We start from the raw sequence: 24967 nt of genomic DNA on the forward strand, positions 1-24967 counted from the left end.
AACCCCAGCCTGTACCTGTTTTGGTAAATCAAGTTTTATGGGGACACAACACCGCCCACTCGGTCACGTATCCACGGCTGCTTTCTGCCGAGCTGAGCCTGGATGGCCCACGAGGCCTCAATGTCTGCTCCCCCGGGGCCTTGATAAGATACGCTTGCCGACCTCTGCTAGGAGGCCCCCCACCCTCCCCCGATCCGGAGACATGGCCCAGCTCCGGGGCGTTCGCCCCGCCTGGGGGACCCTCTCAGCCCTGGTGACAGCGTCTTACCAATACAGTTGCCTAGAGCATCCTGTATAAAACCGTTCTTGCACTGTAGCTGGGGTCTGCAGCGGAAGGATCCCAGAGTGTTCTGACAGATAAAACCGGGGGGACAGTTATGAATACCAGTCCCACACTCGTCAATATCTGGTACGTCATGAAAAAAGGAAATTGTTAGCAAGAGTCCTGTCAGAAACATCTCACAACATTTAAACATCACAAGAATGCCTTTTTTTTTTTTCATATGCTCATTATTCAGACTCCAACCCAAAACATGCCAACGGAGAAATCACATTAAAAAACAGCCTTGGTTGGCCAGATAGTGCTCGCATCGCTTAAGACTGAAAACTCGATCTCTCTCTCTCTCTCGCTCTCTCTCTTTTCCCCAAGGCTCTTATGAGGCAAACTTTCTGTTATATAATAAATAACCCAGGCATTTTCCTGGCAGCATGTGGGATTTTTTTGTTTCCCTTCACTTGAGGCTAAGTGCATGTTTAGTTTAGATAATAAGCAATGATCCTCGTGGCAATAAACACTGTCCCTCTAAAGTTATTCATCCTGAAATCGTCACGAGATGCCAAATAGGAGTAATGGTGATTGTCATGACTGGACACGTTGGCTGCCCTTCCCCCGAAGTTCATGGCCGTCAAGTGTTCCAAAGCGTATACTCCGCGGCCTGGGTCCCTGGGTTCTCAGGGCCCAAGCTGCCCAGCAAGGGTGGAGAGGAGCGAGCTTGCCCAAAGACCCTCCGACGTCAGGAGGGTGTGCCTGGCTTTTGAGTTACCCTCGTAACTCGACCAACATTTTCACACAAGTCGTTTTGTCATTCTGGAGGGCTGGAAAGCCTCAGAAGAAAACTATGTCCTCAGAGATCCTCAGCAAAGCCTTATCTGCCAAATAACATCTACGGCCCGGCAGGGAGAGGCCGGCAGCCAGAAATGTCATGTTTTCATGCAGCAGAAGAGATTATGCTTTGAACTCCGAGGCTGCCTGGAGTCGGATGGAAGGCAGCTGTTTTCAAAAATAATTTGTGGGGTGGATGCGGGAAGAAAGCACATGGAAGCACCTGAAATTCACCTCGGGACTTGTTTTGAATTGATTCTGCTCTGAGCCCTTCCAGAAATGCAAACTCACCCCTGTCATGAACTCAATGTTACAGTAAAGAAGGTAAATCTTTACTAACAGCTTAACTGATCAGCATCCCTGGGCAGTCACGGGGTACGACACAGGGCAACAGGGAACCCAGAGCCCCCCGGAGCCCGGTGCTGCATTTACCAGCACATCCTATCTAGTCGTGGGGAGCTGAGGTGTGCGGACCCAGAGCATGTCATACCTTTGCAGTCATTGTCCTCCGTGAGCTCATAGCCAGTCCCACAGCTACTGTCTCTCTGGCAGCGGAAAGAGCCCACTGTATTGACACAGGACTCTCCGAGCCGGCAGTTGTGCTCACCCATGACACATTCGTTGATGTCTAGGAGAAATGGAGGCAAAGCAGGAGTAACCAGCCAGAACCACCGGTCCCCGCGTGCTTTGTCGAAAAGAATGTTCCGGAAGGCGTGGTGCAATTGGTTCCCAGCCTCTGTCCAGTCCCCCATGCACGTGCTATGTAGGGTCCTGGGCACCCACCACCAAATCAAAAGCAGTGGTTTCTTTCCCCTGCTCCGTTTCAGATCTGCAGCTCTCTCTGAGCACCCCGGAAGCAAGTGCCAGGCCCTGAACCCGAGGCACGTGATCCTTAAGGCCCCTACGAGAGGCGATCCCCTTCCTCCATCTGCCTTGCCTCAGACAGGAGGAGCCAAGAGAGGCCAAGGGACGTGCCCAGGGCCACCTGGCAGATTCTGGATTCAGAGCCTGCTCAGACCCCCAAAGCCAGCCCTCTTCCCCAACACGGTGCTTGGCACCATGCACCGTGGACTCCAGGGTTCGCTGGTTTTCACCTGCAGGGTGGTGGGGGCCTGAGGTGTGCAGGGAGGGCCCTGCCCAGATGCCAAGTCCAGGCAGAGGCTCCCAGTGCGGCTGCGAGCCCTGGCGCGGAAGCATGGCGACAGTTACCTTCACAGGACACGCTGTCGGGCAGCAGCTGGTAGCCCACAAAGCAGGAGCAGACCACCTCCTCCCCCGTGTCTCGGCACTGTTGCTTGCAGGGCCCGCCGCCTGCAATCAGAGCAGATCAGGGCAGATGTGAGCCGCCAGCCCAACACACACCAGAGACCCCCTGGGTTTCCAGTTCTGTTTGGCCTGGGCCAGAGCAAATGCCCTCGGGGTGGACGACGCACAAAGGTGGGCTCCCCATTTTGGAGGCCACCCTCTCCAGCCTAGCACCCCTCCCTTTCCTTGGGAGACCCCCCACGATCTGGCCCGGGACAACCTTGCGGCTGCTGCTTCAGGTCCCAGCCCTGGTCTGACAAAAAGGCAGCAGGCCGGGCCAGCCCTGCAGGCTGGAGTGGGGCTGGGAGGGGCCAGGCAGAGAAGCCAGAAGCTGCCGTCCAGCACAGACATGGAGGGGGCCATCCCATGAGGGTCCCTCAGTGTCCCTGGTACCTCCCCTCCCCCACCAACCACAAACCTGCAGGCAACTGAGTGATGCTCAAAGAGCAAATCTCCCTGGGACAAAACTCTACCAGCTAAAGATGCGGCCAGAGTTCTGACCGCTGCCCTGGGCCCACAGGCCTCTGCCCGCCTCCCCAGCCTCTTCCTCTGTCCCCCGCCACAGCCCTCCCCCACGCCATGGCCTGCCAGCCCGAGTCTGGGTCCGCCTGTCTCCACTCCTACTGCCCAAATCTCTGTCCCGGGGCACCTTCCTGGCTAAGCCACCCTCATCCATTGCAGACCAGCTACGTCCTCCCCCAGGAAGGCCTCCCACACCCCCCAGGGAGCTTTCTGGGCTCTCTGCCCTCCTCCAGCCTCCCCATCGTCCCCCCGCCCGCCCACCCCTGTGCTGACGTGTCACCGAGCGCGGACCCCATCGTTTTGTGATTGTGTTTGCTCCCCATCAACGTGCCCACCACAGGGCAGGCGTCCGAATGGAGCTGGGGAGCAGACTCGCAAGTCTAGACATGTGGGAATGTTCCATGAAAGAGAAATGACCTTTTATCACATGAAAAACAAACCTGCCAGGCCCCACCCTCTTTAAATTTGCAAACGTCTCTGTTTGAGACAAGTGGATACTGTCCAAGGCACGCACTGGGGCTCCAGGACCCAAGTCAAGGAACAGCCCCCGCCCCAGGTGTTCTCCCTTCACAGAGACTGTGTTTAGGCGGGTGCTGCGGGGTTGGGGGGTGTGGGGGGCTTCTGACGCCCGCTTCCCGCATGGGCCCTCCCTATGAGCCCACCAGGCCCCAGCTCGAGGGGAAGGAGAAGGGGGAGCCCAGGCGTGCAGGGAGGGCAGAGGGACCTGAGTCAACTCACACACTGAGGGCCCATCCCATGTGAACCCGAGCAAAACCCAAGGTCCAACTCGCGATGGGATCAGCCCTGACTCTCCTCCGGGAGGCGGCCTCACCTCTGCAGCGGTCGTTCAGGTACGGGTCCTCCTGCTCCCCCTCCATCTCCGAAATCTTGGCTGAGGGGAAAGAGAGGCAAACGCAGTGTCTGGCATGTCGCAACAGAAAGAAACCCTGAATACGTTATCTCTCTCTCTCTCTCTCTTTTTTTTTTTAACATACTCTTTAAAAAAAAAAAAAGATTTTATTTATTTATTTGACCTAGGGAGAGAGAAAACACAAGCAGGGGAGTGGCAGGCAGAGGCAGAGGGAGAAGTAGGCTTCCTGCTGAGCAGGGACTCGACCCCAGGACCCCAGGATCATAACCTGAGCTGAAGGCAGACGCTTCACCGACTGAGCCCCCCAGGCGCCCCGCTTTATCTCCTTATAAATATCAGGCAGTCATGCCCATTTGGGGAGCTCAGGGGTTACCGAGGGACGTTAGGCACTCACGTTACCTGCCTATTTCAGCAAAGGCAGCTGCGGCCCTGCTCTACACCGGGCCACGGCCCCCAAACCTGAATCAACGTGCCCAGTAAAAACTTGCGGTGATAGGGTAAATGGTGTCCCCCCAGAAGATGTTGAGCCCTAACCCCCCAGTACCCACACACATGACCTTCCTTTCAAGAAGAGTTTTAGCAAAGATGATAGAGTTAAGGTGGGTGAAGGTGGGCTCCCGGCCAGTACATCTGTGTCCTTCTAGAAAGAGGAAAGCGGACACAGAGACAGGCGTGCGCAGAGGCAAAATGACAGGAAGAGAGAGAGAGGAGACGGGCGACCCATGCCCCCGAGGCCAAGAAAAACCAGGAGAGCTGCTTGGAGCAGATTCTCCCCCGGAGCCTCGGGGGGATGCAGCCCTGCCAATACCTTGACTGGTCTGGCCTCCAGATTGGGAGATAGAACATTCCTGTTGTTTGAGCTCCCCCCGCCCAGCTCCAGTCCACGGAGCTTTGCGAGGGCAGCCCCAGGAAATAAATGCATGTATACAGCCCACCTGCAAAGCCCCGTGTAGCGCCGGCCATCAGCAGGCACGCGCTGGGCGCATTCAGACGAAGCATCTGAGTAGATCTGCTCTGCGGGCTGAGCCCTTGGCAGAGACAGGGCCCTACTCACAATAGGAATGTCAACCGGTGGATTCCCCTACTGTAGTCTGATGGGGTGGTTTTCCACTGGCCATTCTGGGGTAAGAGAAGAAACAGATTCGTCCCTTTAGCTTGTGTAAGACAGCCAGGGGCAGGAAGGATCCCTAAAAATACCCAAAAGCCACACCCTGGGAAGTCGCGGCCCCGTCTACGAGAGAGGATGGCAGGGACCACAGTTCAGGCACGAGTGGGCAGCAGGCGTGACCGCGATGGGCGGGAAAGCGTAAACCCATGTGTCCGTTGCATGTGCGAGAAGCAAAAGAGACACAGAGAAAACACGGAAAGGAAAAGCGACCTGATGGAAACACAATTTCTCTCTGTGTCCATTTCCTCTCCCCTCTGCTTTCTATATCTGCTAACACACCCACGGTGAGTGTGTAGCACCCTCACACCAGCAAAATGAAACACCATCAAAAAGAAACGTTATTAGAAATTCCGCTTTAAAATTCAATACAATGTAACGTACACACACTAGGCACAAGGCAGGCTCTTTTCAGGCTGTTAAAATGTGGTCAGGGTCCCCAAGTAAACCTTTCACTTGGCCAGGAAATAAGCAAAAGGCCTTTAGAGTGTGAATCGTCTCCCCCAGGTCAGGAGGCTGGGAGCACCTTTGCTACGGTTATTCAACTCGGGAACTCTTGGCTCCCTTGGGGCACTCAGTCAAGGCCAAGGCACAGGGCAGAGGGTCGGCCAGGAGGACTGTGAGGAGCTCTCGCCTGGGTCAGGAGGCCATCAAGGCTTCCATGGCGTTCCTTGGAAGCCAGCGAGCCTGGCACAGAGCCACCGCCAATCCTGCCAGAAAGAGAATCCTAAACCTGGGTTCCCCCACCCCCATCTTCCCATCTGTAGAATGGGGGAAACCAATATATATCCCAGCACAGTTCCTCCCAGACTCTCTGCGGTAAAGGGACGGGGCTCTTTCCCCCATCACAGGCCATACCTTGATAGCATGTAATATGAACGAATTACCAGAAAAATTAAGTTATGAGAACAGACATACAGGCCTGTCTAGATGAAACTGGTATTAAGCTACGCTCTCAGATTCATATAAAAGTTTCCAAAAGCTTCCTCTCGATTCCCAGACTTCTTTTGTTAGAGGCCAGCAGCGGTCTGCGGAGCCTCTGTGCGGGCCTGTGGCAGCACACAGTAGGCCCGCGATAAGGGTCTGGGTCTGGGAGGAGGAAGGGCAGGGAGTCCTCACAGTGACTTTGGGGAGAGCCTGAGGCAAGAATTGAAGCAGATAAAAGACAGAAGAGAAATGAGACATCTGGAGCAGCAGCAAAGCTCAGCAAATGGAAACAGGACATAAATCAACAAAAATCCTCCCCAGAGACACAGGAGAAAATCTCCATCAGGATGAATAGTTTGGGTTTGTTTAAAGTGAAAATATCATCTCTGGTTTCAAAAGTCAAGGAGGGAGCCAGAATGCGGTTCCAGACCTTCTTCATGCCTGAGATATCTGAAATCAGCCCCACGGCATCCATGAGAAATCAAAACCAGAGGGAGGCAGGTCTGCTTGCCCCAGGACCACGAAGCCACCGGGGTCATGAAGCCAGGGTGATGGGCAGCGTGACTTAGGGAGCACGGTTCTGTGAACTCCTCCTTCCTAGGGCCTTCCTGCCCTTGACCCACTCAAGCTCCCTTGATGCTGTCCTTGGGGTCACTTGCCTGTTTGCTGAATACATATCTATTAGTTGAAAGAATACAACCACTTATTAATAAGGTACCCCTCCCTGTCTCTTGTCACCACATCATTGGAGCCAGATGGAGAGAAAAAGGGGCTGAAGGGTAGAAGGCCAGCGTTCTCCCTCCCCTGTGTGTTGGCCATGTGACCTTGAGGAAGGTCAGCCACCATGCTGCCCAGGGCTGTTGGAGGGACAAGGAAGAATCGCGATGGCCAGCATTCATGGAGTTGCCCAAACACTCTATACTCATTCTCCCATACAATCCTCCAGAAACCTTACAAAGCAGGACTATGATTATACCCATTTCACAGTTGAGGGAACAGAGGTCTGGTACATCTGATTATTTAAAATACATGTTAGGACAGAGACATGAACCCAGATTTCTCAGGTTCCAGCTCCCAAGCCTTCAGTCTCCCCCCAGGGCAGGGCTCTCTCAGAGTAGTAACGAACTCGAAACTGATCTGACACCTAGAATCAGTCTGTGCTGAGTTAAGGCACACACGTGTGCCCCACTCCCTGTAATTTCATGTGTCCACTTGCTGGGGTCACAGTACCCAGAGATAGGATCAAACACCAGTCTGTATTTGCTGTGACCATATATTACTTTTTTTTTTTTTTTACAGATTTTATTTATTTATTTGAGAGAGAGAATGAGAGAGAGAGCATGAGAGTGGGGAGGGTCAGACGGAGAAGCAGACTCCCTGCTGATCAGAGAGCCTAATGAGGAACTTGATCCTGGGACTCCGGGATCATGACCTGTGCCCAAGGCAGTCGCCCAATCAGCTGAGCCACCCAGGCACTCCTGACCTTATTTTAGATGAGATTAACATTTGAATCAACAGACTTGGAGTAAAACCAATGGCCCGCTGAAATGGGGGTGGGCCTTGCCTAATCGGGTGAAGGCCATCAGCGCAGCCCCCCCCCCCCAGCGAGGAGGAATTCTGCCAGCAGACGGCCTTTGGACTCAAACTGCAACATCAGTTCTCCCCCCATTCTCTGGCCTGCTGGCTCAACCCGCAGACTTCAGAATTGCTGGCCCCCACGATCGAGGGAGCCAATTCCTTAAAATAAATCTCTTTTCTCCGCATCCTATTGGTTTGGTTTCTTTGGCTAGCACTGACTAATGCCCTGGCCAGAAGGCAAAAAAGGGGGGTGGGGGAATTACCTGCTTCTTGGATGTCCCCGATGTCACCGGGAGCAAAGTCTGCCGTCTCCTGGCCCTTGACACAGCATGCCCGGAACACCAGCCCACACTGGTAGCCGACCATGAGGGTGTATTCGCAGCTCTGGCCCGCGGCCTGGGCCGCCCTCCCCAGCAGGCAGCAGTGGCAGCACCTCTGCGAACAGGAGTGGAGAGTCAGGGTGGAGAAGCCACCCAGCACTGGGGCGCCCCCAAGCCTCTCTGATCCCATAGCCACGCCGCCCACACAGCAACGACACATGGGACTTACTCTCTCTTCTAAAGGTTGGCCGTAAGCAGCTCAAGCATGCTAAGCCCGAGGCGTGCTGTCCCCCAAACAGGTCCCGGGTTTGAAAGGAACCTTAAAGGGGTTTGCGCCCAACACGTACTCCCCTGCACCAGACTGTCCCCATCAACATCCCTGCCCCACCCCACTCAAATACCTCCAGGAGGAATTAGCTATGACAGGGGCGCTCTGAGGGTCACACAAGAGCTCCCCGAGTGTCGCCTCCTTGTGTGTGGTCTACGATTTCTCTACCAAGCCCAGAAAAATGAACAAGCCCTTGTCTCTTCCCTCACGAGTGCAGGGGGTTTGGGCAGCAGAAGCACATCGTGCATTTAAAAAGCACGAGGACCTCGAGACAGGTCATCAAGCGAGGGACAGAGTTACCGCCTGTCACCTGGACCCCGGTGTTCCCGAAAGTGACACCTGAATCCTGGGGATGGCACTCAGGCTGATACAGGAAGAGCCCTATTTCAGTCCTTACTATCCTAAGAAAAGCACAGAACTTTCCAAAAGGCCCAAAGCAGGGGTCAGGTGGTGTGGCTTTGCCTCAGTTTCTCTGCGGGCTGGGGGGTCTTCCATCCCGCTGGTTCTACAACCCCCGTGCCAGAAAAAGGGGGGGGAGGGCACCAGTTACCTCCTCTGCCTTCCAGGACACGAGTAATCCTTCCTGGAAACACTGATTACCCATCGGCCAAAGTGGCCTGTCCTACTCCTGCTAGAATGTTCCGTGTCTTTTCCATACCTCCCTTTCTCTCTCGTCTGGGGACACGGGCAGTCGGCGTCTGCAGAGCCCCAGCCCTGCCCGGGAAGGCAGTCGCTATCGCCCAGGCTCCTGGCTTTGGGGGGTCTCCATGACCAGGCCTCCCCGCCCTCGCCCCACCCAGCTCCCGCACGCCAGAAACCTCCTCCTGTGAAGGCCCAGGAAGGCTGAGGGTGGGCGATAGGGCTTTGGACTCCCCAACTCCTCCATGGGGAACCTCCCTCTGCCCTAATTGGTGTGAAGAGAGAATCCCCAGAAAGGAACCCATACCCCCCCACCCCAGAATTCAGACTCCATTCCAATTCGTGCTCCTTGAAATCGCTGCCTGGCCCTCCTAGCAGAGAATGGGAAAACTTTCTTCCTGGAAACGCAGCTCGGACAGGAACCCAGCTGCCCAGCTTAACGGCCTGAGCTCCTTCCAGTCGGGCTTGTTTTTCTCTCGCAGGGGGTAATGAGGGAGGGACAGCCTCGTTAATTTGTGGTTTCAGGCCCAGAAAGCGGTCAGGAACTCCTCTCGCATGGGAAGGTGCAGACGCCCCAGGGACAGAGGCCCCGAGGGACCCTCGCAGACCCAGGCTGCATGGCATCACTCACTCGGCACTCACCTCCCCCTGGGCCCGATGGACCCAGCGCTGCCTCGCCAGACCCCTCCCCTGCAGGTCCTGGAAGCATCCCGCCAGGCCACTCTGGAGTGGGGGCCTCTCTGAATCTCTGTCTTTTCTTCTAGGACAGTTTGGGAGGTCATGTGTTCTCAGAGCCCCCGTGCAGGACCCTTGTGAGCTCCGGGCCACATGGACCTCGCCCTGGTGGGCAGGAAAGCTCCAGGGCCTCCTGCTCCTGGCAGACAGGGTAGGGACACCTGCCTTGAATAGTGAAGAGGGTTCTGAAGGCCCCAGAGCCTGGGTCACCTCTGCTCTGATCTCTGCATTCTGGCCAAAAGCCCGGCGACTGGATGTCCACAGGGCCAGCCTGGGTCCCTTCGTCCCTGTCTCCTCCAGGTCATCCAGGGTTTCCTGATTAAACTGCAGGGGGGCGGGGTATCCAAGAAGCGCCCTCCTCCCTCCCTGCTGCTCAGAGGAGGCCTGGGCAGGGGCTGAGGCAGGAGAGCACCCAGGCCTCCAGCAGGGGACAGGGCGGCTGGCGGGCGAGTCGCACCTTCACGAATGTAGCCTCGAGGCTGGCGTTGTCGCCGTGTGGCGTGGCGCAGCTGTCCTGCTCGTTGGCCAGGTTGATGCCCGTGGCACAGTGCAGCTCCTCCAGCTGGCTGTGACAGCACTGCTCCTGGACCATCCTGCGTGGGGGGTGGGGCGGGGCGCTGAGCACAGGGCCCTGGGAGGGTGGGGCCCTGGTGGGGGAGGGCCCTGCGGGGTTGGGGGGAGGCGCTGTAGTCCCCCAGAGATGGGAGCTCGGCCTCGCTGGGTGCCTCTCCTTCCCAACCTACTCTCCCCCACACACGCACGTGCACACACATGCACTTGCACACACACACGCTACCCACTCACCAACCCACACACACACTCGCATGTGCACACACAAATTCACTCCATCCACTCGCCCACCCCCATTCCCACACACACGTAGTCACATGTGCACACATGCACTCACATGCCCACACTCACTCCACCCACCACCCACTTGCACACACACATTCACACCGGCACGCATACACACTCACTCGCACACACTGACTCTCCTACACACACTCGCACGCGCACACATGCACGCACACACTTACACACTCACACACGCTCGCCCACAGTCACTTTACACATACTCGCCTGCACACATGCACTCACACACGCACGCACCGTGCTCTCACGTCACACATGCGGTCGCGTGTGTTTGCACATACACTCCACCCACTCACCAACCCCCACACACTTGCACATACACACGCATTCCCACGTTCATACATTCACAGATGCCCGTAGGCAGTCGCCCACACTTACACACAGACTCGCGGGCACACGTGTGCACGCTACATGCACACACACCATGGCCGGCAGACGGAAGGTGCTCCCGAAGTGTACAATTAGAAAGACTGAAAGCAGAGCGGTGTTGGGCCCCCACCCCACCATCCCCCCACCTCCACGCTGCAGGGCTGGAGCTCTGCACCGGGCTTCCCATTGCTTCCGGAACCACCTGGAAAGATCTGTCTATGCTTGTGATCCTACACATTTCGCTTGTGCTTTCGGTGAACTTACAGATGATAGGTATTCCGCCAGATTGGACAGAACAGCAACCAGACAGGGGTGCATCTGTCCATGCATTCAAGGAGGTTGGCTGGGCCAAAAACAGTGTTAGTGATGGCAGCGGGGACTGGAAGGGCTAGGCACTGCTGGTGGGAGTCACGGATGCTGTAGCATCCTTTTCAGGTAGCTCCTTGAAAAATTAAATACACAACGAGCAAATGGTCCAGCGATCCCACTGGCCGGTATGCACCCGGAAGAACTGAAGGCGGAGGCTCAAGTGAAGAACCCCAGGTCAGAACTATAGTACAGCCTATATGTTTTAACACGTTCTTCTTATAACCAGCTTTTGCTAACTAAGGAACTGTGGCCAGCTGACCATAAATAAGAGAGTTAGCAAGCAGCACAACAGGATAACAAAGGAAAAACGTAAAAAGCAAAATTCTGTGTTTAACCCAGCTGTTTCTGGCTTCTGTATAATAATGCTTTGCTAAAAAAAATGGAAAAATTGCTTAAACCCCCGCTATGTAATCAAATAATACTCCACCTGGAAGGCTGCTTGGAAAACCTCCACCCCCTCTCCAGGCCCAGGGTTAGGATAAAGGACAACAGCTCGCGTCCTATTATCTAAGCCTTGCAGCTGGCCAGCATCAGGGCCTTGAAACAAATAACAGATAGGGGTCGTTTTCTCATACCGAGGGCCGGAGAAGTGCAATTCAACACATACACTCTACTGTACACCACCTGAACGGTGACTGGCCAAAATGTATGGTTTGTCTTAAAGGATTGGCTGCCTGCGTGCAGACCTTGCTGTAATGCTTTAAAATTACTGGCTAGAAAAGCGCGGGCTCTGCTGTAACGGACTGTAAGACTCTATATTAAGTCACTCCCGAAACAGATCAGGGTTCTCAGACACTGAGAAATCCCTCGCGGATTTCATGGTCAAGTGCCCCTGGGAGTCCGAGATGCCCGAATAAAATCCTCTTGCTTATTGCATCCAGTGGTGTGTATGTGTGTCCTTGGGTGCGGGTCCTCTAGGGTCTTTCACAAGGAGGTCCTTGCTCACACACGTTCACGGCAGCATCAATCACAGCAGCCAGAAGAGAGAAGCAACCCCATGCCGTGCCCACCGAGGAACAGCCAAGTAGAACGAGGTCTATCCGTACGGTGACGCATGATTCAGCTGAGCAAGGAAGGACGCGCTCCCGCCCCTGCTAGGACCGCACGGACCCGGCCTCTCGTCCTCGTTCTCCCTTCCCACAACACGGAGCCCCTTCTCACAAGCCCTGCAGTTCACTTACTGTTCTATCTTCTGTACCCTGTAGAAGAGCTTTTGCCCAATGATTCATCCCTGTCTCATCGAGAACATGCCTGGCGCTCAAAGGGGCCTGAGGTCTTGGGCAAATTTAAATTCAGATACTAAGAAATGTGGGCCCTTGGTTCGGGTTGGATGCAGGTGATATGTGCGTGGGGGGGCCTCAGAGCTGCTGTTCCCTGACGCCCCCAAATGTGTCTCGTGTTAGAGGCTCCGGCGGAAGCTGAATGCCCCGGGCTAGAGCCCATGTCTGCAGAGGGGGCTCAGCCCCTCCCGTGGTCCTCTGGGGTCGCTCCCTCCCCACCCAGTGGAGCTGACTGCCCCCAGGAGGGCTCGTCTGCTGTGTTGTCCCATCCCACCTTGAGTGATGCCCCACTTTGAGCCAACAGCCCACGCTCGGCCTCTGACTTCTGCAGACTATGTGCGGTTCAATCCCTAATGTTCGCTGAGCAAAGGGGAAACTATGCAGGGGTCTGGAGGGGCGTAGACAGTGACACGGCTAGAGCCAGTTCAAGTCGATGGCTCCCTCTTCACCAGGAGGCCTGAGACCCACATGTAGCCCGGCCCGTGAATTCCCCAGGACGAGCCAACTAGCCTCCTGGGGCCCGTCTGGCTTTGTGGTGCCGGCTTTTTCCCTCTCCTGTGTCACTGTCCCAACCCTGAAGGGATGTTGTCATAATCCTCCTTTTCCACGTGGGGAAGCCGGGGCCCTGAGCTGGCTCAGGTCACACGGCCGGAAATCCAGCCCCAACCCATCCAAGCTGCCGGGCCAGGCTGCTTCTCGTGGGCACAGGCTGTGGACAGAACACTCGGCCCCGGCCCCTCTGCGGTTTCCAGCCCTGGGTTGCGCTCAGGAGCCAAACTCCCAGCTCTCGCTGCTCAGATGCCCCGCAAATCCCAACAGCCAAGTGTCCTGTTTCCTCTTCCTTTGTTTGGTCCACAAGGCTCTGGACTTTTCAAGAATTTCCTAAACCGAGATTTACATCGTCCAGCCGCGCTGGCAGGCTGCACACGATGCTCGCTGCCAACAAAAATGCGAAAGTCTGGGATGAGGCGAACGAGCCTGCCCTACACATTCTTTCCATGACAGCTCTTAGCCCAGCTGCCCCCAGCCCCAGTGGGGCTCGGCTTAGACCGGGATGGGAGGCACAGGAGAGTGGGGGCTGCCCCAGGACGGAATGTCGCCTCCCTGACATTTGCTCCCCAGGGGAGCAGGTCTGGGTTCACGTCCTAATGCTGTCACCTACCAGCTATACCTGGGGGGGAGCTCCGGCTCGTCATCTGGGAACAGGGATTAATAACAGGGTTGAATGAGGTCACGTGCCACAAGGCATGGCGCAGGCGACGAGCTTCCCACAGGCTTGCTACTATTACTTTCATGGTGATGGTCAACGTTACAGATCTGCATCCTTCACTCTAAGCTTATCTCCTCCCAAAATTCTGTGGGAGCTTGGGTCCATTTAAGGGAAGAGGAACAGCGTATCCATGAGCCCGTCTGGGGGACCTCTCTGCTCCAGATTGGCTCGTTTGTGTTTTTGGGGTCTGAAGGCTGTCCACACTTTCACTCACCAGTCACGTGATCGCATCCGACCCCACAACAGACCCCCTTTTGTAACGAGGCGCCTGGCTTGGCCGCAGAGCCCGACGGCAGCAGAGAGAACAGCAAAGCCAGGTCTCTCTGCTCTGCAGCCCGGGGAAGGGGAGAGATGCCCCAGGCATCCCAGGGCGGTCCAGGAAGAGGGAGTCCAGTGCCATACAGGGATGTGAGAGTGCAGAGGAAGGGGGCAAGGAGGGACCCACCCGGTCTGCCACGGCCGGGGCCGGTGTGGGCCTCTGTGCCAGGCTCTGCCAGGGATTTTGGCTCACGCTGTCCCCCTCCTACCGCTGCATTCCGCTAAAGGAACACCATTCTTGTAGAAAGGGGCTGTCGGCACACGTACCTGCATTCCTTGGATTCCGAGGTATAGGGCAGCGAGCAGTCCCTGTGCTGCGTGGCCATGCGGTGTCCGTCCGCACAGCAAGCCTCCATGAGGGTGTCCGCGGCCCCTGTGTGGTGAGAGAGCAGCGTGCCTGGTCAGGGGGCGACTCTGCCCTGGCCCAACGGAGGTCCCCTCGGACATGCAGCCCCCCTCCTGCTTCCCTGGGCCCCCACTACAGGCTAGTCCAGTCCGAACAGGCCTGCACACGTCCGTGAGTCACTCCACAAACGTGAATGGAAAACCCACTGGATCCCGGGCTGGAACACACGGCCGCTCCTTCCTAGAAGGGCCTGACACTTGAACAACTATCTTCCAGATCCAGATCTGATGGGGCCGCAGCTCAGCCCCGGGGACCCATGCTCCCCTCCCCGGGCTGGCTACCTGCTCCAGCCAAGCGCCAGAAACTCGGATGAAGAAAGCCCAGATGGGTCAGGAGAACAACAACGGCAGGAATGGCTGACAGAGACCTGAACCAGCCGCCGTCCAGCCCAGTGGTGAGGGGGTCCGGGCACCCCCAACCTGACTATTAGAGGACCAGAAATGGGGGAGGCCCGGAGGTTCCCAGCAAGGCTGACACCAGGCAGTGGCAACCCAGGAAGGCTCCCCGCCAAGGAGAGAGCCACCAGGCCACTTGGGGACGAGGCGCAGCAGAAGCAAAGACTCGGGGGACAGAGTGGGAATGGAGACCTCACAGCCACAAGTCCCTCGGGTGACAAGGAAGGAGCCAACGTTTCCAGACCAGCTTCTGGGAGCCACAGCTGTGTTCTGTCCTTTACTTTCCCTACGCCCCTTGCTAGCAAGGCGCCAGTCCTCCCCATACAGCGGCCGGCAGCTCTTGCCCCTCTTCTGCCCCAGACTGTGTCCTCGCCCACAGAAGGGACAGCAGAAGGACTCCCGTGGGTCAAGCAGCTGGCCACGCAGGCCCTCACAGCTGGACGACGGCCCTCCAGTCCCGAGCCAGGCTCTCAGCCTCTCCCCAGCTACTGTCCCGATAAGCCCCACACCACAGGGGAAGGAGACGGCCTCGGTGTGCCCCAAGGGAGGAGCAGCCGGGCACAGAGGTGCCCTCTGCCCAGGAGACTCCTGTGGCCAGAGCACTACCCACAGCCTGGGTGGGAGGCCGCGCTGTGACGGCACGAGCGAGCCTGGGCTTCAAGAGACGCCACGTTTTCTTACTGATGATGGCTTCCCGGCCCCCATTGGGGTAAATCCTGCGGGGCCTGGCTGAATTTCTTGGCACCGTCGGCCTTGGGTGTTTTGTCTGGGCTCATTATTCTTCCAAAGCCGGGCCCTAGAGGCGGCCCCAGAAGGGAGGCTCTCTCTCTTGAGCTTAACACGAGGCTATGACTTCCTGAAACGTCCCCCTGCCAACCTGCTCCCAACTGCCCCAAGTACATCTGTGGTCAGACCGGGGGTGGGACACGCTGCCCTTGAATGCCATGCTCACTGCCCACCGAGAGTGACCGTCTCCGGAAAGACCCTGGGGCAGTCGGCACGCAGCTGCCCTTTCCACATGGCCAGAAGGAAGAGGGGTGGCATCGCCTGGAACCAAGTCAGGGCCACCGCTTCCCCGGACTCCCAGGGATCTGAGCTGCTCCCCACAATGAGGGAGGTACCCCAGCCCGTTCTCACGTGCACGGGGTGGAGAGTGACAGACCACCCGGTCTGCTGCCCCTGGCTACTTGGGCCCTCCCCCACTCAGCTGTCCCCCCTCCTCAACCCCCGACAACGCCATCTGTGAACATGGGAGAGTCGCCTGGGGTCGGGGCCTGGACAAAGCTGCCTGGGGTCACGGGCCTCCCTGCGGCACAGCAGGGACACTCCCACAGAGCGCTGGGGACAGCGTCGATGGTCCCACTCACATGCCCACTGACACATTCCTTCATTCTTGCCCTGAATTTAAGACAAGCACTCATGAAACCGGGGACTTTATCTGTTGGAGATAAAATATGACCTGTAGTCCACCCCGGGAGGAGTGTGACCCCGCCGGCAGGCTGATCTCCCCCACGCCGCCAAGCCCAGCTCCCATCCACCCTGGCTCCAGCTGGGCCCGCCCCCCTTCTGCCTGCCGTCTCACCCCTCGGCCTTCTCACAGCCTCTGCGGTCTCCAGGGCCGGCCCGCCCCGCACCCCCCGACGGGGCACCCTCACTCCTGCGGCCTGCCGGCCCACCAGCCTGGCCGGGGCCCCTCTGCTCGCACACCACAGCCTGTACGTGGAGCACAGCGCCCTCTTCCAGTGATCCCACAGCCTCGCCCTCCCACCCACAAACATCTGCGAGCTGGGCCTGTCTCCTGTCATTACGCCCTCGGCACAAGGCTGGCCGGTAGCCGCTCCAGAGCTGAGCAGAAAGAGCCTGAGCTCCGGGCTCACGGCTCTAACCCTGGCCCCAGCTCCTTATGCTCCCTGACCCTGGGCAGGCTGCCTCACCTCTCTGGGCCACAGCTTCCCCGATGGTAAAATGGGGCTTGGAGGACCTTCGCAGAGTGGCTGAGCAGGTGGATATAGCTTCTAAAGTTCTTGTTTAAGATTTTATTTATTTGTTTGAGAGAATAAGAGAGAGAGAGAGCATGAGAGGAGGGAGGGTCGGAGGGAGAAGCTGACTCTCGCTGAGCCGGACCCCAATGCAGGACGCAGTCCGGGGTCTCCAGGATCATGAGATGCGCCGAAGGCAGTCGCCCAACCAGCTGAGCACCCGAGGGAGGTGGCTTCAAGTTCTGAGCACACAGGGAGCTCCCGGCAAACAGTGCTTGATTATGTGTTAAAGGAACAAAGGGGCTTTGCATGCCATGCGTGGCCTGTGAGAAATGGCGAACCATGGCCCTGGGCTGGTGTGCAGAAGCCCCCCAGGGATGAGCAGCACCCCCAAAGCCTCCCTTCATCCCTGAGAAAGACAAGCATGGGGAAGCTCAGGCTCCCACGGCCCGCTCAGTGGGGTGAGCACTCTGTACCCTGAGCTGTGGAAACATCTGGAAAGGATTCTCGCCGGGGAACCTGAGCCCTCTGAACCTTGTTCTCAGCAGGACAATAGCACGGTAAGTCCTTTGCTCCGTCCAGAAATTCTGGAATGTCCCTGGAATGCTCCAAGCAGCCACAGAGCTGGAACTCCTGCAAAGCAGAGGCCTCTGGGGGCGGGGCCGGGTGGGACCCGCACGCAGCCCCCTGGGAGCCACAGGAAGTCCCCGCACGGCCCATCAGATGGGCGATGGAGAGCCCCCCGGGGACCACGGCCGGGCCAGATGGTGACGAGGCTGATGTGTGGGGAACAGACCGGGGCATCACTGTCCTCACTGGAACAAACGTTCCTGACACGCGGGAACCTCTTCCACTCACCATCTGTTTCTCCCTCCACCCCGACCCTCCTGTTGACGTCACCAAGCAGGGCGCATGCGTCACACTGTCGAGTAGAAGAGGCGTCTTTTCCGACCCCTTCCCCCTCTCTTGGCCCCTTGGCCACTTCCTGTATTCTACACTCAAGGGAGGAACAGCTCTGGGGGGAACATCTCTATCCACACACTGTCACTCCGAAAGCCCCGAGTGTCTGCTTCGGCCGGGTCAGCCGGAGCAGAGGGGCTGGATCACAGGGCAAACCTTCTCGAGACCCCCAGACACAGAGCGGCAGCCGCCCCAGAGGCTTCCCGGCTCACACGGCGCTGCCCACCCCGCCGCTGGAGCACGGTGGCCGGGGACGGGTTTAGAGCCAGCACCTGTGGCCGACGGGCGGCCCGCTGGAGCTGGGCTGTCGGGCCGAAGCTCGTGGGCTTCTGGTCAAGGCGGAGGCACAGACGGGGGGATGAGCGGAGAGTCCCAGCTGCCAGTCGGAGGGACCCGAGGGAGAACGCCGGCCCCTGTGTTCCCCGTGTTCCTCCAGAGAGCGCACGGGGAGTGCGGGATCGGTGTCAGGCAGACCTGGGTTTGAACCTCTGGCCTCCCGGTCCGCAACTCACCATCCAGGGGTAAGTTCCTGAAGCGTCTATGCCTCGGATCTGGGTCCCAGTCTAGGAAACAGGGCTTGGCCCAAACCAGAGGGTTCTTGTGGCCGTCTGGTGCCCAGAAGGCAGCTGGGGGTCCTCCTACTCCCGTTCCCACTCCATCCCTACTGGCCACCGTCCTGCAACCGAATGCCTTAAGTATCTTGCCGCCAAGCTGTCACATCAGTGGCTGCACATCTGGAACCTGGACTTCAAAAGTAATTATGAAGGGAAGCAGCCAAATGGAGTGAAGTCGCCACACAGTATGTGAACATAAATGCTAGGGTGTCCTCCATCCCACCGGGACCGTGCCTTGCCCTCCCGAAACCAGTGGGCGGCCAGCTCTGCGCAGCTGTCACTCAAAGTCCCTGACGCTTTCCTGCCAACCTCTCATCCCACTGCTCCTTGGCCTGGGCTCCGGGCCCTCCAGGCTCTGGTCCTTCTCTGGCCAGCCCTGTCACCCGCTCACCTCCAGACACTACCCAGTTCTGTCGGGATGCCCCGCAGCACCAGGCCTCGCCAGCATCACTGTCATCGCTCAGGAAGGGAGTGCTCCTCACTGAGGGCCCCCTCCGTCCCAGGCTTACCCAGCACTTACTCGTTCTCACAAGAACCCAGAGAGGCCGGCTCATGATGTTCCCCATCACGCACATAAGAAAATTCCAGCTCAGAGAGGTTAAGTGAGGAGCCCAAGGTCACACAGCCAGAGGGGCCAGGGAGCAGCAGAATCAGGCATCAGGCTTGGTTCTGACAGACTCCTAGGCTGCTCTAGTCTGCCTCCTGGGGAATTCAAAACTCCTCTGGGGCAGGGATGGTATCCTTCTCCTCTCGGTGACCCTGAAGCATGCACCCATGCCCCACACCATCAGGGAGGCTCAGTGCCAGTTGAACGGGACAGATCGGCGACAGGCGTCTTAACCAGAGCCTGAAGGCAAGGCTGTCCTTGGAGTGTGGGGTTTACTGCAAACACGCCTCTTCACGGGGAAGGAATGACCCCAAGGAGCAACACGTGATCGGAGCCAACCACCCTGAAGAGTGGGGCTGCTTAGAGTTTCCGCAGGAGCCGGGACCATGCTGGCGCCGAGATCTGAGATTCCAGAACTGCCATTTTCTTGGCCTTAGAGACAGCTGTCCCCCACCCATCAGAGCTGCAGGGACAGGAGGGGTCTTGTGGAGAGAGGGGAACACCCTGCAGGATTCTCTGGAGTCCTGGCTCAAGATGTCAGCGGAGATGTCCTCTGTAGCAGGTCGGTCTCCAGCAGACAGGGGAGCGCCCCGTCCAAGAAAAGATCTGGAACTAACTTGTGTTCTGAAACAGAAAAAGCCTCCTGGCCACTTCCCAAGTGTTTCCTTTCCATGGGGCGGGACCAGGCTGTCGAGGCCACTCCCAGCCCTGGACACAGCTCTTCCAAGACCCTTGCCAATTCGAGAGGGACACAGAGCAGTCTTTGCTGTTTTCACACTTGTCCCCATCAGAGTGAACAAGCTTTACTCTGGTGACGAATATCACCTTAAGTCAGAAAGGAGGCACGGTGACCCAGGGAAAGAGGGCTAGATAGGGACCCCCGGGCCAGCGCCCATACCGTGTCCCTGGTGCTGACCCAGGGAGAGGTGCTCGCTACGAACGTTTGCTGTAGCCTGGACAGAAAGAATGAAAACCACTGCCTACAGTGTTCAGAGGCTGGAGACCCCAACGGGCTGCTCTACCAAAACCAGCACGACTTTCTGGACTATTCTTCACCCTCCCCCATTCCCGTAGAATAACAGCTATGCATGCGCCCTTGGGTTAAATTAAGTTAAATTAACTTGAACTTCCCCACAATGGTTTAAAAGCTGAGCATGTAATAGTGAACTAAATGCTTCACTTAAAATGTTTGTTGTTGAGACGCCTGGGTGTCTCAGTCAGTCACACGTCTGCCCTGGGCTCAGGTCATGATCCCGGGGTCCTGGGATCCAGCCCCATGTCAGGCTCCGTACTCAGTGAGGAGTCTGCCTCTCCCTCTCCCTCTGTCCCCTCCCTGCCCCACTCATGCTCTCTCTCTCAAATAAATAAATAAAATCTTTTTTAAAAAAATGTTGTTGTTGAAGACGTCATGCTCAGTGAAATAAGCCAGTCTCCAAAGGATAAACCCTGTGTGATTTCACTTACGAGGTTCCTAGAGGAGCCACAGTCAGAGACGGAAAGTAGACGGTGGGCACCGGGGGCTGCAAGAGGGGGAGATGGGGGCCGTTCCCTGGGCACTGAGCTTCAGTTTCGGGAGATGAAAACGTTCTAGAGATGGACAAGGATGGTGGCTGCACAGCCATGGCAATGTATGTAATGCCCCTGAACATTGCACTTAAAAATGGTTAAAATGGCTAATTTTATGTTATGCATATTTTACCAAAATAAAGAAAATACATTTTAAAAAAATCGAGTGTTTACAGGACACTTGGGTGGCTCGGCCATTAAGCGTCTGCCTTCAGCTCAGGTTATGATCCGGGGTCCTGGGATCGAGTCCCGCATCGGACTCCCTGCTCAGCAGGAAGCCCGCTTGTCCCTCTGCCATTCCCCTTCCCTGTGTTCCCTCTCTGTGTCTCTCTCTCCATCAAATAAATAGATACTTTAAATAAGTAAAACAAATTTAAATAAATAAAACTGAGTGCTCGCCTGCCGTCTCGTACCGCCCTTCGTTCAGAAAGGACCTCGATGTTCTGCCGATGCCCTCACCCGCTGTTCTCAATCATCGTTGTTCTAATGTGCGAACGTGCAGACCGCAGGGAGGGTTGACTTGGTAAACTACTTCGGGACACCCCCCGGGGCAGTCTGGTGGGGACTATAGCGGTTACATAATCAAACTAGGTGACCTCAAACGGGAACAGGTAAAATGTGAAGGAACCGGCCGCAGCCACTCCCAAGCCCAAGGAAGAGCCCAGGGCAGGCTCTCAGGAGGTTGCCGGGAGGCGGTGCGTCTGGAATCGCTTCCCCAGCCACACACGATAAGAATTCAGCATTGTCCTCTAAGACACAGGACATACAGCTGGGCCAGGGGTGGGGAGCAAGAAGACAGGGTGACACCTCCCCCCGGAAACCCCCGCTCACTGGTACCACCAAGGATTTCACCGCGATTGACAGATCAACCCAGCACTGGCACTCCCACTGGCCAGCAGCCCTTCTGGCAGGACATCAATTCACAGAACTCCCACACAGAGGCCCCAGCACATCTGCACAGCCTTTGGCAACCTGGAGCCAACGAGGCCAGCACCGCTTCCACCCCTCACTCCTGGGAGCGATGCCGGTATCAATGACACTACGTCAGGGGACCCCCCGCTGGATGTCCCCCCATGCCCACTGTGGGGATGTAGGTGCCCTTAAGAGAGAAGTGGTCTGGGGGCGCCTGGGTGGCTCAATTGGTTGAGCAACTGCCTTCGGCTCAGGTCACAGTCCCGGAGTCCCGGGATCGAGTCCCGCATCGGGCTCCCAGCTCCATGAGGAGTCTGCTTCTCCCTCTGACCTTCTCGCCTCTCATGCTCTCTCACTGTCTCTCTCTCAAATAAATAAATAAAATCTTTAAAAAAAAAGAGAGAGAGAGAAGTAGTCTGCAGTCTTCTCTCTCAGATCACCTCCCTCCCTTCTGAGCAGAAGCTTTGATCGGGCACAGTTTTCATCTCCAGTTCCCGTAATCTGACTGTGAACTGGATCCACAAAGCATTACACTAAATATAAACGAAGAATAAACTCTCTTTCAGACCTCTTTAGCCTTTGACACGACCTTCCAAGGAGGACGACGGACATGTGGGTTAAAACCACCCAGACCGAGACCCGCCTCCTCCTCACTGAGCCTCCTTTTCTCCATCTGTCAAATGGGGTAGTAACTGGGGAGGGCTGGGAAGATCGATGTGATAATTCAGGCAAAATGCTTAAATCGGTGCCTGACTGCAGAAAGACTCTTCAAAATGGAATCGTCACGGAAGTTGCTGCACCACCATGGGGAGGGGAATCACACGGGCCCCAAGACGACCCATCGCCACGGGCCTGCCACCCCACCACCTCCCTCCGGGAAAGAGAGACCCCTGTCCTAAGTCACTGGTGAGCAGGTGGACAGAGACAGCCTGGTTCACGGGCATCGGATACCATATGTCACCCCAGACAGCAGCTGAAACGAAATTTCTTCCAGGTGAGTTCTGCGTTTATAAAGACTACAGTGTAGACTGTGAGTCGTGGTAGTTCTGATCCATGCAAAAGGCATGCCATGTGTTTGGCACCACGCCAAGGCTCACGGTCTACAGCAGTACCCATTCTCGTCAAGTGGTAAAGATGTAGGCACATGTTCTTTCCAGCACTATAGATGCCAGCTGGCAGTCAGAGGGTCTCTGCACTGCTCCTTGGGTGGAAGCTTCCAGAATGTTAGCCTGGCACCTATCATCCTCCCAAGGGTTCTGGGCAATGCCTTGATGGCCCATGAGCAGGTAAGCAATAAGCCAAGTTGCTCAGTGTACCGTGTAGTGGTGGGGTAGGCCCAGGGCTGGAGCTCCAGAGGCCCAGGTCTGCTTACAGCTCTACCACTGAGGGTCCTTCCATCTGAAGCAAGGCCAGGACTCAGTCTCCTCACCTGTAAAGTGGGTGGAGAAGTTGGCCTGGAGTTCAGCAACGGCTTGCCAAACCCCACCGTATATATGGACAATGTTCTGACAAAATTCCAGCTGGATTGCAAGGAAATGAGTGAGAAAGGAAATGGCCAGAGGAGGTTCCCCCCAAGTCAGCCTGATCCCGCTTAAAAGGCTGTCTCTCATTCTGAGACCTGCCCTTCCAAACAGCCTGTGTGTATAGGAAATGGTGAGAAAGGAGGTGGGGAGTGGTTGGATCTCTGCTTTCTATTTTAATATTCTTATGTGGCAAAATAAAAAATAGACCAGTTCTGGGCATAAACAAGAAGGGAGGGGAAGGTGTGTCCTCAGAACTAGCCAACAAGTCAATCTTCTTGGTTTTCTCGGACAAGCTCAAAGAAGCAGTGGGCCTCGGGTGTTTCAGAATGTGAACAGGGTCCTAGTGTGTCCCGTGGGTCCCCTGAACTTGACACCCTGCCAAGTTTGTGCCTCATCAGCTCCAGAGCAACTGGCTAAAGCTATGGTGAGAGTTGGAGGGGGCCTCTGGGGTGTCCAGGGCCCATATCCCCGGGAAGCCTGAAATGCAATGAGACACCCACAGGAAATCGGGACCAAATAGGACACTGCGAGATTCAGCCCACCCCTGCCAGGGACCCTCCCCTCCTGAAGCTGGGGAGCCAGCAGGAGTCCAGCCCAGGCCGCAGCCCTCGCCCTATGGTGCTCATGCTGTCCTAAGTCCCCTATATATTCAAAAAGCCCCTCTATGGCTGGCTCAGTTAGTAGAGCACGTGATTCTTGATCTCGCAGTTGTGAGTTCAAGCTCTTGGTTGGGTGTAGAGATTACGTAAAAATAAAATCATTTTTTAAAAAAGGTTCCTGTTATAACACTTGCATGTGCAGGTTCTATCTAGGGGCAAGGGATCCAGAGGTGAAAAGATAGGACCCTGTCCCCAAGGGGATAGCCCAGGGAGACACCAGGTCATCGTCACTGGGGTCTGGTGCACAGTACCCCCACATCCCTTGCAAGTCTAGGATAAGGACAGAGCCATCTCCCCCTTCAGGGGCAGCTGACCTCCCCAGGAGGAAGCGGGGTGTGCTGGAGTCTCCCCTCACAGTTTCCCACAGACCCACAGCCGCTTCAATGCTCACACACCAGCACCTGTCACGAGACAGGGGTCTAGCGCAAGGAACCAGTAGGCCGGAGGCCACAAGAATGAAGGGCCAGAAGGCAGATCTCAGATGGAGACAAGCGCCTCCCAGATTGCTCCCTCCTGGCAGTGACCTCCTGTGACCAAGGCCAGTGGACACGAGGGACGGCCTTACCTCCTGACGTCTCTACATCATCCCACCTTGTGGGACCCATCTCCCACGGTCTCCCTTTGAACTCAAGGCCACCTGTCATGCGTCCGCTGCACCTGGCCTGTGGAAGCTGCAGCTGGGTGGTCCTGGGTCCACACCCTTCCTGGGACTGGCTCATTCACACCCACATCAATTCAAAGATCCTTTCCTCCAGAAGTCTTCCTAACCACTCAACACACACCCACGCGCGCACACACGTTCTCTTTGCACCCTGAACTTCCCGGCACCAAGCACAAATAATTAACTGCGTGTGTACTTAGCACCCTGGGGGCCGGGACGAGCTCTGCACCCTGGCCCCGGCCAGCGTCAGAGCAGGCACTCGATAAATTCCTGGGAAAGAGCCAGTGGACAAATGATCTTATGGGATCCTCACGACTCCAGGAAACGGGATCAGGGAGAGTTAAGCAAGCTGCCCCAGGGCACAGAGCAAACACAGAGGAAGCCTTGGAGCCTGGCTCGGACTCAAAGCTCACCTATACCCCCGCCACATGCCAAAGGACACTGGCTTCCTCCCGAAGCCCAACTTAGCAAAATCAAGACTTTTCGGTCAGAAAGATAAATGAGGCGCGGTAGTGTCCTGCAGAAGAGCATGATCTGAGGGGCGCCCGGGTGGCTCTGTTGGGTGGGCGTCTGCCTTCAACTCAGGTCACGATCCCAGAGTCCTGGGAACGAGCCCCGTGTCGGGCTTCTTGCTTGGCGGGAGAGCCTGCTTCTCCCTCGCTCCTGCTTGTGCTCTCTCTCACATAAATAAATAAGATCTTTAAAAAAAAAAAA

General features: G+C 56.6%; 1 protein-coding gene across 2 annotated transcripts in view; it reads right to left on the reverse strand.

Moving 5' to 3' along the window:
* The window catches only part of FBLN1 (fibulin 1), an 80813-nt gene that overhangs the window by 49015 nt on the left and 6831 nt on the right, over window positions 1–24967 (reverse strand). For both annotated transcript variants that reach the window (XM_044226470.1, XM_044226471.1), the window contains exons 2-8: window positions 14239–14344; window positions 9950–10085; window positions 7734–7905; window positions 3762–3821; window positions 2312–2413; window positions 1593–1730; window positions 269–406 (exon numbers count right to left, since the gene is read on the reverse strand). In XM_044226470.1, coding sequence (XP_044082405.1) covers window positions 269–406; window positions 1593–1730; window positions 2312–2413; window positions 3762–3821; window positions 7734–7905; window positions 9950–10085; window positions 14239–14344 — 852 coding nt within the window. The remainder of the gene's footprint in view (window positions 1–268; window positions 407–1592; window positions 1731–2311; window positions 2414–3761; window positions 3822–7733; window positions 7906–9949; window positions 10086–14238; window positions 14345–24967) is intronic.

Source organism: Neovison vison, chromosome 12, assembly GCF_020171115.1.
Source record: "Neovison vison isolate M4711 chromosome 12, ASM_NN_V1, whole genome shotgun sequence".
Classification (NCBI taxonomy): domain Eukaryota; kingdom Metazoa; phylum Chordata; class Mammalia; order Carnivora; family Mustelidae; genus Neogale; species Neogale vison.